The sequence below is a fragment of the Camelina sativa genome, chromosome 8 (genome assembly GCF_030686135.1).
Source record: "Camelina sativa cultivar CO46 ecotype springtype chromosome 8, ASM3068613v1".
In the NCBI taxonomy this organism is placed as follows: Eukaryota; Viridiplantae; Streptophyta; class Magnoliopsida; order Brassicales; family Brassicaceae; genus Camelina; species Camelina sativa.
In genome coordinates, this window is record NC_141887.1 from 17,940,649 (window position 1) to 17,959,824 (window position 19,176).

A 19,176-nucleotide genomic window follows, 5' to 3' on the forward strand; every position below is an offset into this window, starting at 1 on the left:
TGAGGCAGATTTAGTTGATACAAGTATGGCACCACAAGTGGTAGGAACACAATTTAGAGTGGGAAGTTATGGATCAAAAAGATAGCGGAAGGAGGTTGACATAGCTATAGAGACTTCTTCTTCAAGAAACTTGATTCTTACCCGTAAGAATGAATTAGTTGAGAAGATGTTGGAGCATGATGATATTTGCAGTGTTGTGCATGTAGTAGAGATTCTGAATGATTTGCCTGGAGTGAGGATGTGGTCCCGTTTCCACAAAGCCTCGGTTGACCATCTTATGGCTGATGTCGCCAATCGATAGGGTTTCATTGCTTTTTCTAGTATTGAGGATAAGATTAGTTATTTGGAGCATAGGACTGGAATAAGTATTGATGACTAAACTTGTTTATTTGTTGATCACTTTGCTATGATTATATGAAAGTTTCAGAACTTGTTTATTTGTGACTTTTGGTTATGATTATATGAAAGTTTTTTTTTTTGGTTTATGGCTACATGATTTTTTTTTTGGTTTATGGCTACATGATTTTTTTCTTGGTTTATGGCTACATGATTTTTTTTGTACATGTATAATGGTTTTGGAGATGCTTAGATGGATGTTGGAGATGATGATGATGATTTGGAGTTGTTAGAAAGGCTTAAAAATGAGAGGTTGATTCATAGAACAGATAGAGGAGGAGGATGGCTTCATGTTCAGCAACTAATGCATGGATCAGACCAACAATGCTACGATATTCTGCGGATGAATCAAAGAACATTTGAAGCATTATGCAGGATGCTTACTACAAGATATGGTTTATAAGAGAACAAAGATAGAGGTTGCAATTTTCACACTGAAGAAGCAGTTGCTATGTTTCTTGATATGGTTGGTCAGGATAAAACCGTGAAAGAGATTGTTGTAAGGTATTAAAGATCATTGGATACAATAAAGAGGAAACTTGATGAAGTTTTAAGCGTTATTCTGAAGTTTGCAGCAGATACAATAAAACCTGGAGAAGGAGAATTCACAAGGGTAAGCTTAGTTCTGAGAAATGATGATCGATATTGGCCCTATTTTAAGGATCGCATTGGAGCACTTGATGGAACGCACATCTAAGTTCGTCCTCCAAGTAAAAATGCAGAAGCTTACAGAGGAAGAAAATTGGAACCAACTATGAATGGCTTTGCTATATGTAACTTCGATATGAAGTTCATATATGCATATGTTGGAGTACCAGGTAGAGCACACAATACAAAGGTGTTGACTTATTGTGCGAAGAATGAAGTTTCTTTTCCACATCCGCGAAATGGGAGGTATTATTTGGTTGACTCTGGATATCCCACAAGGACAGGGTATCGTAGTGTTAGATATCACCTTGATCAGTTTACTAGAGGAGGACCACCACAAAACATGCGGGAGTTGTTTAACAGGAAACATTCAGGACTATGATCAGTGATTGAGAGGACTTTTGGAGTTTGGAAAGCAAAATGGAGAATCTTAGATCGTAAGCATCCTAAGTATGGTTTGACTAAGTGGATCAAGATTGTGACAGCAACCATGGCACTACACAACTTCATACGTGAATCACATCGAGAGGATAATGATTTTATACATTGGCAAAGAACAGAAGAATATCATATTCATGGCAATGAAGATGGTGGTGATGAAGATGATGATGATGATGATCATGGTGGATATAATTCATATGAACCTACTGGAGACAGAGCAATGGAAGGGTTGCGTGATACTATCACCGGTCAGATTGGTAGAGGACGTCAATTGCTTTACTAAAAAGTTTTAGTGTGAAAATTTATTTTTTTATGAAAATAATACTTATGTAATTCATGGTATTAGAATTGATTAATTACAACTTATTTCTTTAATTTATATTTTAATTAATTTAAATCTACACAATATAAAATTTTCATCAATACACATATTTATTATACATTAAAAAGGTAAAAAACTTAATTAAACTTGAAAACAGAGATTACATAGTCAGTTCAATAAAGTAAAGCAAGATGTTAAATAAAAAAAAACTTTAAAAAAAATTAAAAAATCATAGTCTCTAGCAACAGCCTAACGAACGACGTAGCGATAGTCACAGATTTAGCGATATGATTTTGCGACAGAAAAACGAACAATATAGCGACAGTCATTGATTTAGCAACAGTCGCTGATTTAGCGACAGGATTCAGAGACAGGAAAACGAACAACAAACAGTGTCACTGATCGCTGGTCGCTGAAACCAGTGACACACAAACGAACATGGCCTTCTTCAAAATAATTCATTTTTTTTTTTTTTTGTAAACTGAATCCTGTCGCTAAATCAGCGACTGTTGCTAAATCAACGACTGTCGCTTTATTGTTTATTTTTCTGTTGTCAAATCATATCACTAAATCAGTGACTGTTGCTAAAATTTGTTTCTTTCTTCTTGTTCTTTGGGATTTGCAATTTACAAAGTTATATATTCAGTGTAGCATAATTGTAAATCCGTTAAAAATATTTTATTTTGACAATTAAAAAACAATTATGACGTTAATGATATATGGGAATGACATTGTTTGGGATACTTTGATTTGTGGATCAACTTCACCGGACCAGATTCTGGTTCGTGAAAATTACACATCTGTGTTCGAAATGGGCTTGATTCTCGTATTGATCACGCTTTTACTCTTTTGGTCCTAAAACACTTTTTCTCAGATTAGATTGTGTCTGAACTTTTTTGTTTAGGATTGAACAAGTCAACAAGTCAACGTCGGTAGAAATCCCACAACAACATCTACAAACACGTGTACACTATCTTCCTATTTACTCACCGGCACGTACCGGTAGTTTCACCTACAAGTAAAACTCATCCATTGCTTCAATAATGTCAAAAGTGTCACACATTTACACATAGACACTTTGCTCACAGTAATACCCAAATCCCACGGCACCTATTTGCCATCAAAATCAATAAACTAAAAAAAGATCAAAACTTTATTACTACTAGTTTATTGCGTTTTCCCGAGAGAGACGTAAGAAGAAGAAAAAAATCAAAACTTTATTATAATTTTTCCTTCTGATGTCTCTCTTTTTGGTTGGAGAATTATACATAAAAGTTTTGTAGATTCTCTGATCAGAATCGTGTAAAAAAAGGGATTCTCTTTTTTTTCTTACTTACTTATTGAAGAATTAAAGTAAGTAAAATTAAAGTAAATAGTTTAATGTTTATTCTGTTTCCTTCCATTAAAATGGTGCAAGATCGTACAATTCTACTGTTTTTTAAAAACAATAATTGATTTATTATTCTTGGAGGGACCCTTTTGTTGTCATAGAATTTACTCGCTGCGTTTTTTTACTGTTGTTGCTTTGTTCTTGTTGTTTGGTTGTTTAATTCTTGATGCTTTCTCTCTCGTTAGGTGAAGAAGTGTAGATCTCTCTCTCTCTCTCTCTCTCTTTCTCTCCTTCTCTCCTTCTCTATCTCTTTCTCTCTCTCTTTCCTGACCAAGTTTTTTGTGGTGAATATTGAAGAAAAAGCTTTTGGAGCTATTTTTCTGGTGAATAAAAGTTTGTTTTTATTATCTTTTTTTTTCTTCTTTTGAATTTGTCTTTGTTTGCTTAGTTTTGAGTTATCAATTCAGTTCTTGATTGTTTTTGGGTGTGTAAAAGTGGTTTCTTTTTTACTTCTTTTAGTATCTTTCTTTCCAATTCTAGTAACTTCACTGGTTCTTGAACCCTCTTTCAACTTTTCTTTTGTTTTTCAGATCTCTCTCTGTGTTTTCTGATCTTTCTGCAGTGGGAGCTTCTGAGTTAAACTAAAGAACAAGTTAGTTTTCATTGTACTTTCAAAAGATATGGAATTTAATCTTCTTTGCTTTTTCCATACTTGTCTGTTGTTGCTCTTAGACGACTTTGGTTGTCGTTTTGTGGACTTTTAAGCTTTTTTTGTTCATATGGGTTTACTGGATCTTTGAGTTTACTTCATCTCATGGATCTTGATAGAAAAAGATGAATTTTTGTGATTGTTTCATAAGAAAGTTCAGATTTTTTAGATACATAGATTTGATCATTTCGTGTATTGTTTTTTGTAGATGGAATCAGATTGCGAGTTCAGGCATTGGGATGAGTTAATCCCTGATGCTCTTGGTTTAATCTTTAGCCACTTACCTCTTCAAGAAGTTCTAACAGTGGTGCCTAGAGTTTGCAAAGCATGGAACAGAGCTGTAACTGGACCTTATTGTTGGCAAGAGATTGATATTGAGCTGTGGAGTAACCGTTGTCACCATTCCGATCAACTTGATCGGATGCTTGAGATGTTGATCCCTAGGAGCTCTGGTTCTTTACGAAAACTCTCTGTTACTGGCCTTCGAAATGACTCTATCTTCTCCTTCATTGCACAACAGTGAGTTACATTATCATGAGTTTCCCCTGTTTCTTATGTATCATGATCAAATTGAGAACAAGCTTTAAGTGGTTATTAGGTGTAATCTATGTTTTTGTGTTATATTATCTGAAGCTGAGTCTTGGATTTGTCTTTTTTTGTGGTCTATTTAGTTGAGATTGGATTTGTCTTTGGATGAGATTGAAGCAACATGGCTTTTGTATCTATCATTTTCTGACTAATACTTTTACATGTTTCCTTGTAATTTCTTGGTCAGTGCTGGTTCGCTTAAAACGTTGAAGGTGCCGAGAAGTAGTCTGACAAATTCGGGTGTGGTAAGCGTAGCTGAAAAGCTTTCATCTCTCACTTTCTTGGACTTGAGCTACTGCTGCAAAGTAGGTGCAGAGGCGATACAAGCCATAGGCAAGCACTGTAAATCCCTGGGAGAGTTTTGCAGAAACATGCATCCACTGGACGTAGCAAATGTTGTCTCTCACGACGATGAAGCTTACGCAATCGCCAACACAATGCCAAAGCTGAAGCGGTTAGAAATCGCTTACCACCGAGTCAGCACTGAAGGAGTACTCAAAATCTTGTCGTGCTGCATCTTTCTTGAGTTCTTGGAACTTAGAGGTTGTTGGGACGTGCAGCTCGATAACAAGTTCTTCAAAGACAAGTTTCCAGATATGAAAGTGTTGGGTCCACGCGTGATCGGATTCTATGATATGATAAATGATTGGGAGGATTGCTGCTCAGATTATTTGTCAGATGGCTCTGATTACTTGGCTTGGGAGTTTCTTGAAGATGGTGTAATGGGAGAGTTCTATGAAGAAGAGTTTGAGCATGGTTGGGATGATAATTTCTATGCGGACAACGCGATTTTAGACATGGAACCGCATATTTGGCCGCCATCTCCATGAACCAGGTCTTGTTAATGTTCGAAGTCTCTACCTAAAAGTTGCTTCTACTAGGAATGGTTTTAGCCTCTTATGTGTCTTGATCTATGTATGCATGCTGCTTGAACTTGTGTGGCTTCTTTGTGTTATTCTAATTTAAACCGGGCTGGTTCATGGCTTTAATCTCTCTTTACTTAGATATGTTTAGAATCATCAATCATATATATGTTTTGTGTGTATGTATAGAATTGGAGATGTCAAGTTGATGTATAAGAAACAAAAAGTAGTGAAGTAAATAGGACAAGCTATTGAGGAAGAATTCAAATGAGATGGGGTCACTTTATCTATCTGTCATTTTGTGTAGTGTTGTGTCTTTTCTTCATTTAAGTCTCGGTCTGTTTTTATTTTTGTTACTTTTTGTCAAAGTTTCACACTTGAATATAATTGAAAGGATCAAAGTTAACAAGTTGATTAATCATTAACCAATAACTCAACCTTGGCATAGTTTGCCTGCTTTGAGGCATTTGGTTCTGAATGTAGTCCTAAAAACTTGTTGGTATTGAGATTCCAAAACGATTGAAACAAAATAAAAAGAAGTATCAATTAGGTTCGTTATCATTGACTAAAACATTTACTATCAGTAGGTCACAAGGACGGAAGACAACTTATAGGTTAAATCTTATAGAAATTGTGATGCATGCATTAAGTCTAGAATCTAGATCCCTATTTCTTACACCGACACAAACCTCTCGATTGTTGTTGAAACATCTTATACAAACAGAAGTGTACGGTATCATAACAATGTTACACTACATTCATCCCAAAGGAAACCACACACACACACATATGCGCACGCGCACATACACACATACATGTGAATGAAAGAAGCTCAATTTTGAGATTTAGATTCTACCCTAACTAGAAAGAATCATCTAACTGCTTTGAGCCTATGTAACCGTTAAAATATCTTATATAAATAGAAGTGCAAAACTTGAATCCAGCATAGCGGAACACAAAAAAGAACAACAGAAAGACCAAAAACGAAGCTTACAACATGCATGAGATCTAACGAGCCTCTCTTTTTTGATGTGTATATCCTCTTCATCTTATTATGGAACCGGAACCAAACACAAGGGTTACCTTCACCTTTACCTCTAAAGCGTTGTCTTGTCTCAACTTGTTTTTCAATCCCATCCCGACCAAGTTCGTAAAACCTGGTACAAGCATAACCATCTCCTACATTTTCAACGCACCACAACACGATAGAATCGGTCTTGTGGATAAAGAATGTCGGAACATACCCGTACCTAAAGAAACGGGGATCGAATATCGGGAGACCAGGGCAAGTCACACTAAAATACTTACTCCATGAGACAACCCCATCAGTCACTTTGTTTGTAACCCACACCTCAATCTCCCTTGTTTCGTCTCCAACACGTTGACGAAACAAAGAAAGCCCATCTCCTCTGAAACTTGAAAAGAGTTCTGTATCACAAATCCAATCTCCATCAGCACTAATCCTATCCTCAAAGGGAAACGAACAAATGGGCTTGAATCTCTCCTTGGAAAAATCAAAACTCTGGATGAAGGTTTCCAGATTCCTCCTACCAACCCTCTTTAAAGCAATCCAATACATATTACCATTCATAGACACATGTTGCTAGGGTGCATATAAATCCCATTCCAAATTAGCAGCAAAGGCTCTCCAGAGTTAAGACTTGATGAAGTCATATATCTCATATTCCAAAAATACCAAACTCCTACGACCAATTCTCAAAATCTTGTAGCTGTGATCATTGTCGTATCCAAAACCGTATATATTTATTATATAGTGAGAACTGGATTCAACAAATTAGAGTTGGGCCACCGGATTCCAAACCGCAACGTTGTAGTAATCTAAGCCTTCTTCCAGCGTCCCTTTTGCATAGCAATAATCCATTGCAGTGAATAACAGAAATGTGACCAGTTAAACTATAATACAATTAAACTCGGCTGGAAGTGTTAGGCGTAAGATATCTAGGGTCGTTGGATTGATGTTTTCAACCTTATCAACACAAATTCGCATCATTCGTTCATGGGAGAGGTGCAAGTGGTTGTAGATGAATCTCTTGTCGTTGCAGAGAGCGTACCATTGTTTACAGGTCGTTTTGCAACGTATCAGAGATTCGATTGCTAGAGCCTTGGAGAAGATGTCTTCTACTACATCAAGAGGTAACGGCGATGAAGAAGCCATGGGGTCGGAACCCTTTGGACTCTTTTTCTCTGCAAGGGATTTGTTCGTGGCGTACTACAGCATGTAATGCCCCAAATCCACATACGTACATTTCTTATTGGGTTAATCAAAGCCCCATTAGGAGAAGAGAAGCCCGTGATGTGAGAAGTGGTGGACCCGTACGTACGTTATCCACGGAGATGGTGGCGAGGAAGCGATGAGTCCACCATCAGTTATATATTACTGGTGGCGTTAAGAAAAATCAAGGAGAAAAGAGAGAGAACCAGGAGGAGAGGAGAGATAGATCGAGATGTGTGGAGAGGAGAGAGAAGGATATGTCACGGGGGTTGTGGGAACATTGGTGGGTCTGTGTTTAATCATCTCATGAGTCATGGCTGTGGCAAGTTTCTATGGTTGTAAGAGCAAGGCCGGAGTGATCAAAAGTGGAGAAGAGAAGCATAAGAAAGAAGATGAGGGAAATAAAAGCAGTGTGAAAGTGTCAACTTTGGAGGCTCGTCAACAAACGGATCTGACGTCTTTCTTACAAGAGAGAAGAACTGAAGTGTTCAACAGCAACCCAAGAGTCCATATCAATTGACGGAGGTTAAAACGGAATTATATATAAGGAGTTATTTGCGTTGCTTCTTAGCCAAGAAATTGCAGAAACTGTCCAAATATGTGCACTAAGTCTGAAGCAGAAAAACTTGTTGGAGACGGCTTAATTTATCTAGGGGTGTTATTGAATTAAGAATTTTAATGGAATTTAATTAACGCAGGACATTAGTGGATTTTAAAGTCTAATGTATTTATGTGGATTTTATAATGCATATATGGTGAATTTGAAAGTCACTATAATGTATTTTTGGTGATTGTTATGGATTTTTTTTTTCAAAGTTATATATAAAAAAAAAAGAAAAAAATAATCCATTAACTATATTTGTTTTTTACACAGGTCATGGAAGACTTCCATACACCACCGTATTTGTCTTCAACACATAGTATTGGTAGCAATGCAACGTCGTTGGCCTCCTCACAGAGACATGAGGTTTGTAGAGGAAGAAAAAGACATAGATCTGTTTCCCATTATTAACAATTCTAGAGTTCTAACACATAGATCATGAATCCAGAAAAAAAAGTTAAAGAATAAAAAAAAAATTCTCAGAAATAACACAGATCTGATGAATAAATATGAATATATATAAGGATCGAGAAAAAAAATCAAACAGAATATGTTAAAGGCTAGAGATCCAGAGAGGGAGAGAAAAAAAATGAAATGCTTGAGAAAAGTGTGGTACAGTAAAACCTCTATAAATTAATAAGATCGGGACCATGAAATTTTATTAATTTATAGAAGTTTTAATTTATCTATAAATTAATTATTAATTTATAGATAAAATAATAAAATATTAATTTACGAAGAGATTTTCTCATTTTCATAATTTTGAAAATTTTCTATTACAAAATAAGATATTTTTTATCATTTACATTTTTATAGAGTTTTTTTTAATTTATAATCTTGGTTATCGTAATAGGATGAATATTAATTGTTTACTATATTATTTAGGTAAAAATGATAAATGTTAGAAGTTTAGAGTTTAGAATAAATTGATACTACTATCCTTCATGGTAATGATGAATTCGAAGAAGATATTGCGATATTTTTAGAACCATTTACTAAAGAAGCAATTATCGCATCTAGGACTCTCCACAATTTTTGAATGCAATTTGAGAAGATAACAATGAAAAAGATTAGAGATGAACTCCAACAAGAATGCAAATTCAAGAATATGAAAACAACAATAGAGTTATATTTCACTAGATTTCCTTAGATATAGTAAACAACAATAGTCATATCTCACTAGATTTTCTTAGATATATATATATATATATATATATATATATATATTCGTTTATTTGATTATTAATTTATAATATTGATGGAACCATATTTTTACATTAGATTTCCAAAAAAAAATTATCTTATTATTTTATCAAAATGTGTCATTTTTTACACCGGTCCAATTCGAGACCGGAAAAATTATTAATTTATAGCAAGTATTAATTTAAAAAGTATTAATTTATAGAGGTTCTACTGTATTGTGTTTGTTCATATTTTAATAGCAAAGTACGTTGAAATCCAAAATCACACCAAAGAAATATTTGGAGGTAAAAAAATTGTCTGATGGGTTTTATTAGGCTAAGAACCGACATTGTAATTAGGCAACTTAACATATGTTGTTTAGGTTTAACCTAATCTCTTGTAGTATATATATATATATCTTAACATCAATAAAGATTCAAGCTTTCTCTCAATTTTGGCATGGTATTAGAGCCAAAACCCTAAAATCAATTCACAACCTAAATCTCTTCTCTTCTCTTCGCCACCTAGCTTTCCGCCTTAGCTATTGTTTCCTCTTCTCCCTCAAGTTTGACCTCCAGCAAATCCTCCACGACTTCGACCTCTGAAGTAACTAAAATCTCAACTCTCCTTACTACTTGCATCCATCGGATCATCCTCATCAAGTCCTCACTCCAATTCTCCTCAATGGTGACAACTACGAACGATGGGTGAAACTAGCTCGCAACAATCTGCGTGCTAAGAAGAAGCTAGGTTTCATCGATGGTACCCTCCAGAAACCAGCAATGACGTCCGCCGATTACGAACTGTGGGCTACGATGAAGTCCATGCTCGTTGGATGGCTTTATGAAAGCATCGAACCAAAGATCCATCAATCAATCTTCGTCATGGATAGTGCTCTTGTGATGTGGGAAAAAACCTGCGTGCTCGTTTCTCTACAGGGAATGCCCCACGAGTACACCAACTAAAAGCTGACTTCGCAGCTTGTCGACAAAATGGACTGGATGTGGGTGCATATTTTGGTAAGCTGAATATCATGTGGGATGATCTCGATGATTACGAACCTGCGATTGGCTGCTGCTGTTCCAACTATGCTTGTGCAACTCTTCTACAACACAACAAGAGGCATGATCATGAACGAATTCATCAGTTTTTGATGGGCTTGGTCGCATCACGGTTTGGCACAACTCGCAAAAATCTGTTGGGCAGGTTATCTCGAGAAGCAGATCTGAGTCTAGACCATATATATTCTGAGTTAATCGCAGAAGAGCGACATCTCACAGTCTCACGGAGCAAATAAGAACGCATGAGCGCCGCTAGCCTCGCTGTTCAAAGTGGTGTGAATTCAATAGCATCGGTAACAGGAACACGAAATAACTTGCTTTACACACATTGTGGTCGCACAAATCACACTATAGACACATGTTTTCTGCTTCATGGCTATCCCAAGGGATGGACTGATTTGTCTGCTGGAAGAGGCCGTGGTCGAGGCAGCACCAACGACAACACAAGAGGATGTGGTCGAGGACGAAGTGCTCCACCCCGTGCACATAATGATGTCACTGTTCCTAAAGTCGAACCTTCGGGAAACATTGGCTGCCATTGTGAATCTCCTAAAACCATCTCACTCAACTTCGAAAACACTCTCTGGTAAGAATACGGTTGTTGATTCTCTCATCGACCCTGGTGCATCACATCACATGACGGGTGATGTGGAATTACTGACCGATATCTATGACATTCCTCGTAGCATTGTTGTTTTTGCCCAATGGCAAACATTCTTATACTACCAAAGAAGGATCATTGCACCTTAGTAATGATCGAATACTCTCACATGTTCTTTATGTTCCAGATCTCTCTTGCACATTGATCTCGTTAGCTCGTTTATTACGAGAACATTTATGTTTTGCTATTTTCACTGAAAAGTTATGTGTGATACATGACCATTCCTCGAAGATGCTGATTGGCGCATGTGAGGAAGAGAATGGGGTTTATCACTTTCGCGAGATTGTTCCAGCTCAAGCAAACAAGACTACAAGAACGGACTCCGTCGCCTTGTGGCATCGCAGAATGGAACATCCGAGAAAGAAAGCTTTGTCGTCTATTTTATCTTCTTTCAAGGATTTTGATACTACTGTAGTAATGGTGTTTTTGAGGATTTTTGTGATATTTGCACTCTTGCGAAACATAGTCGACATATTTTTCAAGATAGTTCAAATAAAGCTCATGATTTGTTTCTCTTTAGTTCACTGCGATGTTTGGGGTCCATATCTTACACCATCTTCATCCAGAGCACAATACTTTCTCACCATTGTTGATGATCATTCTAGGGCAGTGTGGACTTATCTCTTTACTTGCCAAAAGCGAGGTGTCTTCTGTTCTACAAAATTTCTGCTCTATGACTGAAATACAGTTCGAGATACAAGTAAAGATAGTTAGAAGCGACAATGGTACTGAATTTATCTATCTTCGAAGTTTTTTTGCTGAACATGGTGAAACAAGTATTTTTCTAATCTTAACCTATGAATGAATGGATGATGACATGCAAACAAACAGACTTAGGCTAAGATGATCAGATGGGATGCAAGGTGTTTCAATACCCTTATGATGTTGTAGCATAAAAGATGTCAATCCATAAAAAGTGTGATATGTAAACAGTCAAGATGTGATCAATGCATTCAAGTTAAGCCAAATATCAAGTTGATTTGTTTCTAACAACCTAATTACAAAAATGTAAATGCAGAAGATTAAAGCAACTTAAGACAGTACTAATGCATAATTAAACTGTAGAACAAGTGCAATAAACTGTGCTAAGCAATAGAAAACTACTAACAAATGCAACTAAGAGCAAACTGAAAAGAAACAGAACATAAACAAGGAAGTAAACTGGCGCTCGAGTAGCACTCGGTCGAGTGGACTTCCGGATGAAGAACAGAGACAGGACAATAAAAACAGAGCAAAACACAAGTAAATCAAACAGCAAGCGAATAACAGTATTCAAACAGAGAAATCAATAAACAAAGAAGATCCTAGGGATGAATTCATGGGCTAGACTCAAGCTAAGGTTATCTAAACTGGTCAACAAACCTCAATCAACAATGAGCTATCTCTAGACAATGATCTTCTAATACTTGTTAATCCATTCTCATGACAATAACAATCAAGCTTAGATACTCTTAGACCTAGTTCTCACTAGCTATTACATATAAAAGCAGACATTAAATAACCAGATCATCAATATCAAAAATCACTTTAAACATCTAATCTCTTAGCATGCTTCATGATAATCTCTAGTATTAGCCTAATCTAACAACTTAGACATTGGTGTGATGCTAAGAAGCTTAAGATCTATCCTTACCCTCTCAGTATAAGAATAACATAGAGCATATCTAATCTAGAAGAGATGTATATACAATCAAGCTTGACCAATCTAAACAACCATAACCCTTATCCAACCTAATCTATCCCTAAGATCCTAAGCCACTAATAAGATCTAAAAATCATCATGAAGAACACAAACCCATAAATTAATGAAACTATCATGATTTTGAAAGATGAGATAAAGATGAACAATTTAATACAAAGAAGTGAAAGCAAATACTCAACAGATTCAAAGTTATGAAGGTTACAAATCTATGAAAATTTAGAGAAAAGATAAAAGATGATGCAATAAAAGTAAAAGAAGCTAAAAATGGCAAAAACTAGGTTATGAAGTGTCTACATGGTCTCCAGGGTCTCTCTTTTGCGGCCACAAGTGCCAATACATATATATAGTAAAGAGAGAAGCCCTAATTAGCTAGAGAACAAAACAGAGAGTCGGCTGCAAGTGCTCGACCATGTGCTCGGTCGAGTGCATGGTCGAGTGGTTGGTCTGTCACGTAGCTCGAGTCTTCGATCTGGGATGATATCTGTTCAGTAAAATCGGGATAACTCTTGAACTACACCTTTGATTGACTTGAAACCACTGGAAGATCTTCATTCGGATCGATCTTTGAGGAGTCCGTTATGAATCCGACCATGTACTCGACCGTGTGCCTGGTCGAGTGGCATGGTCGAGTTGCCTTGCGAATCCAATTCCTGATACTTTCAGTTCTCTTGTTTAGCTACAGAAATAACACCAAGTCCTTCCTTACCCTTTTAGAGCTCCATAATACCTAATAATATTTCAAATGCACAAATGTATGCATGTATGCTTCTAAACATCTTAATTATATATTTGAACAGAAATGGCTATAAAACTTAAAGAATCACTTCTATATAATGCAAATCATGAAATAAACAAGGCCTAAAATATGGTAAAATATAGTGACATCACATGGAATCCTACATCACACCTCCTTTGTTGGTACTCCACAACAAACACACGTGTTGAATGTAAGCACCGTCACATATTGAACGTGGCTCCCTCTCTTCTTTTTCAAGGTCAACTACCAATTAAATTTTGGGGTGAAAGCATCCTTACGGCCGTCTATGTCATTAACCGAACTCCGACACCCTTACTCGGGTCATACTCCACAAGTCTCCTCCGTCATACTCCCATTTTCAGGTCTTTGGCAGTCTTTGTTTTGCGAAACGTCAAACCGCTACAACAGATAAGTTCGGCCCTCACAGTCATTTGGTCATGGTCTTTACCCAAGACAGTCCCTAAGGTCCGAAGCTTTCACGGGTTAACATCTTTTTATCGTTGGTTTGTTCAACATTTTAGTTTGATAGTCGCTCCAATTAGAAATTGCATGAAGGATGGTCGTTTTGAGTGGGCACCACAGCCACTGAGGCGTTTGAGTTGATCAAGCACAAGCTTACCACGGTTTCCTTCTTGATCCTACCAGACTTCACCATGGCATTCGAGTTTCATTGTGATGCCTCCTAGCTGGGCATCAGAGCAGTTATTAGTTAGCACGGGAAACCAATTGCATTCTTTAGCGGGAAATTGTCGGGTGCTCAACAACGATACAGTACATACGATGTGGAGTTTTACGCAATATTTCAAGATATTCGACATTGGCGACATTATTTGGTACATCGTACCTTTGTCCTTTTCACTGACCATGAGGCGTTGTGTCACCTTGATAGTCAGGCCAAGGTCTCCGCAAGAGACGCTTCTTGGATTGCTTATCTTCAGCAGTTCACTTTTTCCATCAAACACCAGTAAGGAAAAATGAATCATGTTGCCGATGCTCTTAGCTGCAGACATTCGCTGCTCTCCACAATTCATACAATGGTTCCGAGTTTTACTGAGTTTTCTGAACTGTACAAGAGAGTCCCATTCTTTGCGCGGATCTTTACGGATGCTGAACAAGGCCTCTCGGATGATTATTCAATCCATGATGGCTTTATTTTTATGGGGCTGCGTGTTTGTGTACCGGAGTGTAGCTTGCGGCATCAAATCATCAGCGAGATGCACAATGAGGGCCATGTTGGTTGCAACATGACGCTACACTTGGTTTCAGTTTCTTATTTTTGGCCTACATTGCATCGTAATGTGTCACGCTTTGTTGAGCGTTGTCAAGTTTGTCAACAAGCTAAAGGGAAAGCCTCAAATGCTGGTTTGTATCTTCCTCTTCCTATATCGATGCAGCCATGGACTGATATTAGTATGAATTTTGTGTTGGGTCTTCCGCGGACACAACATGGTTTTGATTCAATTTTTGTTGTGGTTGATCGTTTCTCCAAGATGGCGCATTTTATTCTATGTAGAAGACTACCAATGCGATCAATGTTGCGACGCTGTTCTTTCGCAAAATTTATCGCTTACATGGTTTGCCTCAGTCCATTGTCTTTGATCGTGACACTCAGTTTCTCAGCCATTTTTGGCGTTTGTTGTGGAAGCTGCTTCGCACCAGCTTGGACATGAGCTTTGCTTACCACTCCCAGACAAATGGCCAAACAAAGGTCACAAATAGGTCGCTGTAATCTGTTGCGTTGCTTGGTCAGAGACAACATCAAGAGTTGGGATGCAAAGTTGTGGCAAGCTGAATTTGCGCATAATCATGCGTTTAATAATAGTGTTGGTGACAATCCCTTTCATGTTGATTATGGCGTGGTTTAACATTGTCTGCTCGATCTAACTACAATGCTGGATCCAACAAATTTTCATGGCCAAGCGTTGGATTTTGTTGAGAATTTGGAGGCTGTTCACAAACAGGCTCACGATCATTAGGTGGACGCCACTGCTCAGTATAAAGCGCATGCGGATGTTAAGTGACAGGGTGTTGGAGTTCAAACCGGGTGAATTAGTGTGGGTTTATCTTACTCGGGATCATCTTCCCCTGCGGGAGTCCAACAAGCTGAAGTCCGTATGATTGGTCTCGTTGAATTTTTCGAGCCCATCAACTCCAATGCCTACCATGTGCAATTACCATCTCATTTGCGCACTCATGGTGTCTTCAACGTCAAACACCTATCTCAGTTCCATGGTGAAAATACTGTGTTGGATTCCTGGGTGAATCCTTCTCTACCCGGAGGGACCAGATGTAGTGCAGGCCTTACTCTTTTTGGAGTTTATCGAGTGCTTTCTTTCCCAACAAGCTACTTGGTGTTTTGTTAGCTTTCATATTGTTTTGTTAGGATTTCGATTTGGTTTTCGTCCTTGAGTTTATCTTATTTAGATTAAGTTGAGGTTTGGTCTTATCATTTGTTAGCGTTAGTTTCGATTGCATCTCACGACTCTATAACTCGTGCCCCTCTTGTAACATCACCATTGAAAGAAATAGGAAAAAACCCAAAAACAAAGGTAGTTTTAACTACCCAAATCAAGAGCTTCTCATAGCCCTGCAAGGAGGACTTGCATCCATTTTTCCTTCAATATCGAGTCCCAGACCCGAGTTCAAACCTATCTCATCTCGTTTTATGTCACCCACTGTCTCTCTGACGTTCTATGTTCCATTCTCGTAAAACAGAGCGCTGATACCTCTCTGTAGCTTCCGCCCCCTTATCACCCATCCCTTAATTAAAAAATCACCGTTTTTTTCGTAAAGACAAAATATTTAGGAATAAGGAATATATCTTGAATCTAACATAAATATATAGTTTTCTTTTTTCTTTTTTGTGATTCAAATTTTTTTTTTATAGGAATTTAAAAAAAACAGACTGTTCATTCTAATTTTCATATAATATAGAGAAAAAAATTTAAGAATACATTTATTAATACTTTAAGAACATTAGTAAATGTTAGAAAATGTATTCTAATTTTTGTAGAACAAAGAGCAAAATATAAATTATGTCTTCAAAATGACTTCTAAATTTCATAGAACATGAAGAGTGTGCATAATATATAATCTAATTTTTAAGAACATGTAAAGTGTATAGAATACATCTTCTAAATGTAGAAGTGTGTGTTAAACTTCGTAAATAAAATTTATAAATCCAAAATGGCAGCAAAAATGGCATAATTTGACATTATAAATATCCTCATGTATTCTTCATCATATTTCTAAGAATTGTTTAAATTTTCCTACAAATTGTTGTTAAATTCTAATGCAAAAGGTAGTTTAGTAAAAGTTGAATTTGTTCACAAAATGCATAGATGGACTAATGTTTAAATATTTATCCTTTATTTCCTATTTTCCAGATTATATTTTTGGTTAGAAAAGAAACATATATACATTTTTTTTGTTTCCTACCTTTGTAAACTGTTATTTATTTATATATATTTTAATTCATTATGAATATTTATAACAATAATTTAGTAATGTTAAATTGCTAACCTTGAAAAACTTGATAAAACATAATCATTATCAATATTGTAAAAAAAAAAAAAATTCTTATTGTGTTGACATGAATTGTTGTCGCTTGAATAGTGAACGTATCAATTTGCCAATTATGCCCCAGAAACATACTACAACGCAACTTTTTTTTTTCAATCTTTACATTTATAGAACATATATATATATAATGATATATAAATGTTAATTAATTTATTGATTTGCGGTCGACCTGGATCGACCGCTTCATAATCCGGTTAGGGTTTTAAAACATAAGTTCTTGCTTTTATCAATATTTTTTTTTAAATGTATCCCCCAATCTTTTTGTTCTTGCTGCTACCAATTCAGATTTGCTCTGCTAGTTCCTTGCCGCTGCTTCCAATCTCCTCCGGTCATAGTTCCTCATCGACGTTTTCATCTCCTCCCACAGTCCATTGGGTTTCTGGCTATTGTAGTTTCCAGTATTGTAGATAATATTGGTGGAGTTATTGTAGACAATAACTAGTAATGCCTTTATAACTTGTAATGACTTTTACCCTTTCGAAGATCCTAAGGACGTCCAATGTGAAGGCTGCTAGGAGTTTTATTTTAATTAATGTTAGGTTGAAAAAAAAAAAAAAACTAGTAATGCCTTGTACATACTTAACATTGTTAGCTTTTGTGGAGTATATTGTATAAATCCTATCAAATAAGCACCATAATCCTTGCTTGGCCTGATTTAGATATGATTATTCTCAAGAAGTTCATGTCATTTTTAAATCATCACATTATTAGAAATATAGTTAACATCTGCAAACAAGTTGGTTCTCCTATAATTAACTCTCAATCACTTTAACCACTAGACAACTAAGACACTTGGATATTTTTACGGCCGGTTGTTTACTTGATATAATTACGGCCGCAAGCTTGTGATTGCCTTGCTTGGCCTCATAGCCGGCACTGCTCCCAGAGGAAATGTGTGCATAGAAATACTAGAACAAGCACACTAACAAAAGACAGAGGGATTCAACCGTCTTCCGAACGAGTTTCGTGGCCTATAAAAACTTTTCGTTCTAGTTTGCTCTGTCTTGAAAACCAATGTATCTCTTCTTCCTTCATTTCTTACTTATACGATCAAATTAACACATGATTAGGCTTTTCAACAAAAAAATAAATAATTGTTGTATATATATTATTTAGTTGCAGTTGCACTAGCTCGATCTCTGTTTCCAGTGAAAGCACTAGTTGCAATGGATGTCGGTTTGGTAGAAAGAACAAACATGCTTACAATAGAAGAACTAAACATCGAACCTTTCACATTCCAACAATAGTATGAGAGTAGACAACAAGAAAAGTGAAATAAATCTACTCTTGAAATGATTATATGCTATTATAACGAAATGTTGTTTCCATTATAATTGCTATAATATTTGAAATAAATTGATAACTAATAAGCATAATATAAGCAAAATATAAGCAAAATATAAGTAAAATATGAGAAAGTATAAAAAAAAATGACAGAAAAATAAAAATTGTAGCATGGAAATGATAGTTTAAGTAGCTTTTGATATGTATCATACATTCTCCAAATTCAACTGTTTATATGTCAGTTATTTATTTATCAGTGTTAATTTGACAAGAGCAATGACTTGTTAAAACTAATTATTCAATAGATTTTTGTATGCTTTCCCGCAAATGTTAGAAAACTTGAGTATGACCAAGATGTCTTTTGTGCAAATTTTTCGAGAACATCACCTCTGAAATGAAAGTAGAAGACTTCTTTAATATTCTTGTGATGGAATGTAGATTAAGTGTTTAATCGATAATGGTCAATCATGTTATAAATAATAAGTGTGACACAAGTGTGTGATGGATAATAAAAACATTTGTGATAAATAAAAGATAAAATATGATAGTGAAGTATATGGTTGTGAGAGGGTTGAACAAATGGAGGGTTGTAAAATAAAGTATAGAAATATCTTAAGGAATATTCTATGTAATATTTCCTAAGACTTGTACTATAAATAGTGAGGCTTGGTGAAGAGTTTCATTCAAACTTGAGCGAATGAGTTTGAGTAAGAGTCTTAAGAATCTTTATAATTCTTTAATTATTTCTATAATAAAGCTTCCCCTTTTGTATAAAGATCTTTCTTATATCCTTTGATATCATTCTCTAAATACTTC

General features: G+C 36.1%; 1 protein-coding gene and 2 pseudogenes across 7 annotated transcripts; 2 read left to right on the top strand and 1 right to left on the bottom strand.

Annotated features, from left to right (window-relative positions):
• Positions 1–569: 569 nt before the first annotated feature.
• Positions 570–1,788, top strand: LOC147940111 (uncharacterized; annotated as a pseudogene).
• Positions 1,789–2,852: 1,064 nt separating this feature from the next.
• LOC104707212 (F-box protein FBW2) lies at positions 2,853–5,423 on the top strand. 7 transcript variants are annotated; one of them, XM_087461929.1, is made up of 4 exons: positions 2,862–3,160; positions 3,728–3,789; positions 4,055–4,365; positions 4,622–5,423. In XM_087461929.1, exons 3-4 carry the CDS (start codon positions 4,055–4,057, stop codon positions 5,262–5,264), a joined length of 954 nt encoding a protein of 317 aa, XP_087318055.1. In that variant the 5' UTR covers positions 2,862–3,160; positions 3,728–3,789; the 3' UTR covers positions 5,265–5,423. The 7 variants fall into 7 exon arrangements, with proteins under 7 accessions (XP_087318057.1, XP_087318055.1, XP_010421814.1 ...); XM_010423512.3 differs by lacking the exon at positions 2,862–3,160 and adding an exon at positions 3,194–3,520; XM_010423514.3 differs by lacking the exon at positions 2,862–3,160 and adding an exon at positions 3,241–3,530.
• A 735-nt stretch (positions 5,424–6,158) lies between these two features.
• Positions 6,159–7,473, bottom strand: LOC104709553 (putative F-box protein At1g77650 pseudogene; annotated as a pseudogene).
• Positions 7,474–19,176: the final 11,703 nt, after the last annotated feature.

What these genes read in the sequence shown, in the direction of transcription:
- LOC104707212 (XM_087461931.1), top strand. Translation starts at nt 4,055, where the DNA reads ATGGAATCAGATTGCGAGTTCAGGCATTGGGATGAGTTAATCCCTGAT. An exon ending in TTCTCCTTCATTGCACAACA is followed by an intron (nt 4,366 to 4,621) that starts GTGAGTTACATT and finishes TTTCTTGGTCAG; the next exon opens with TGCTGGTTCGCTTAAAACGT.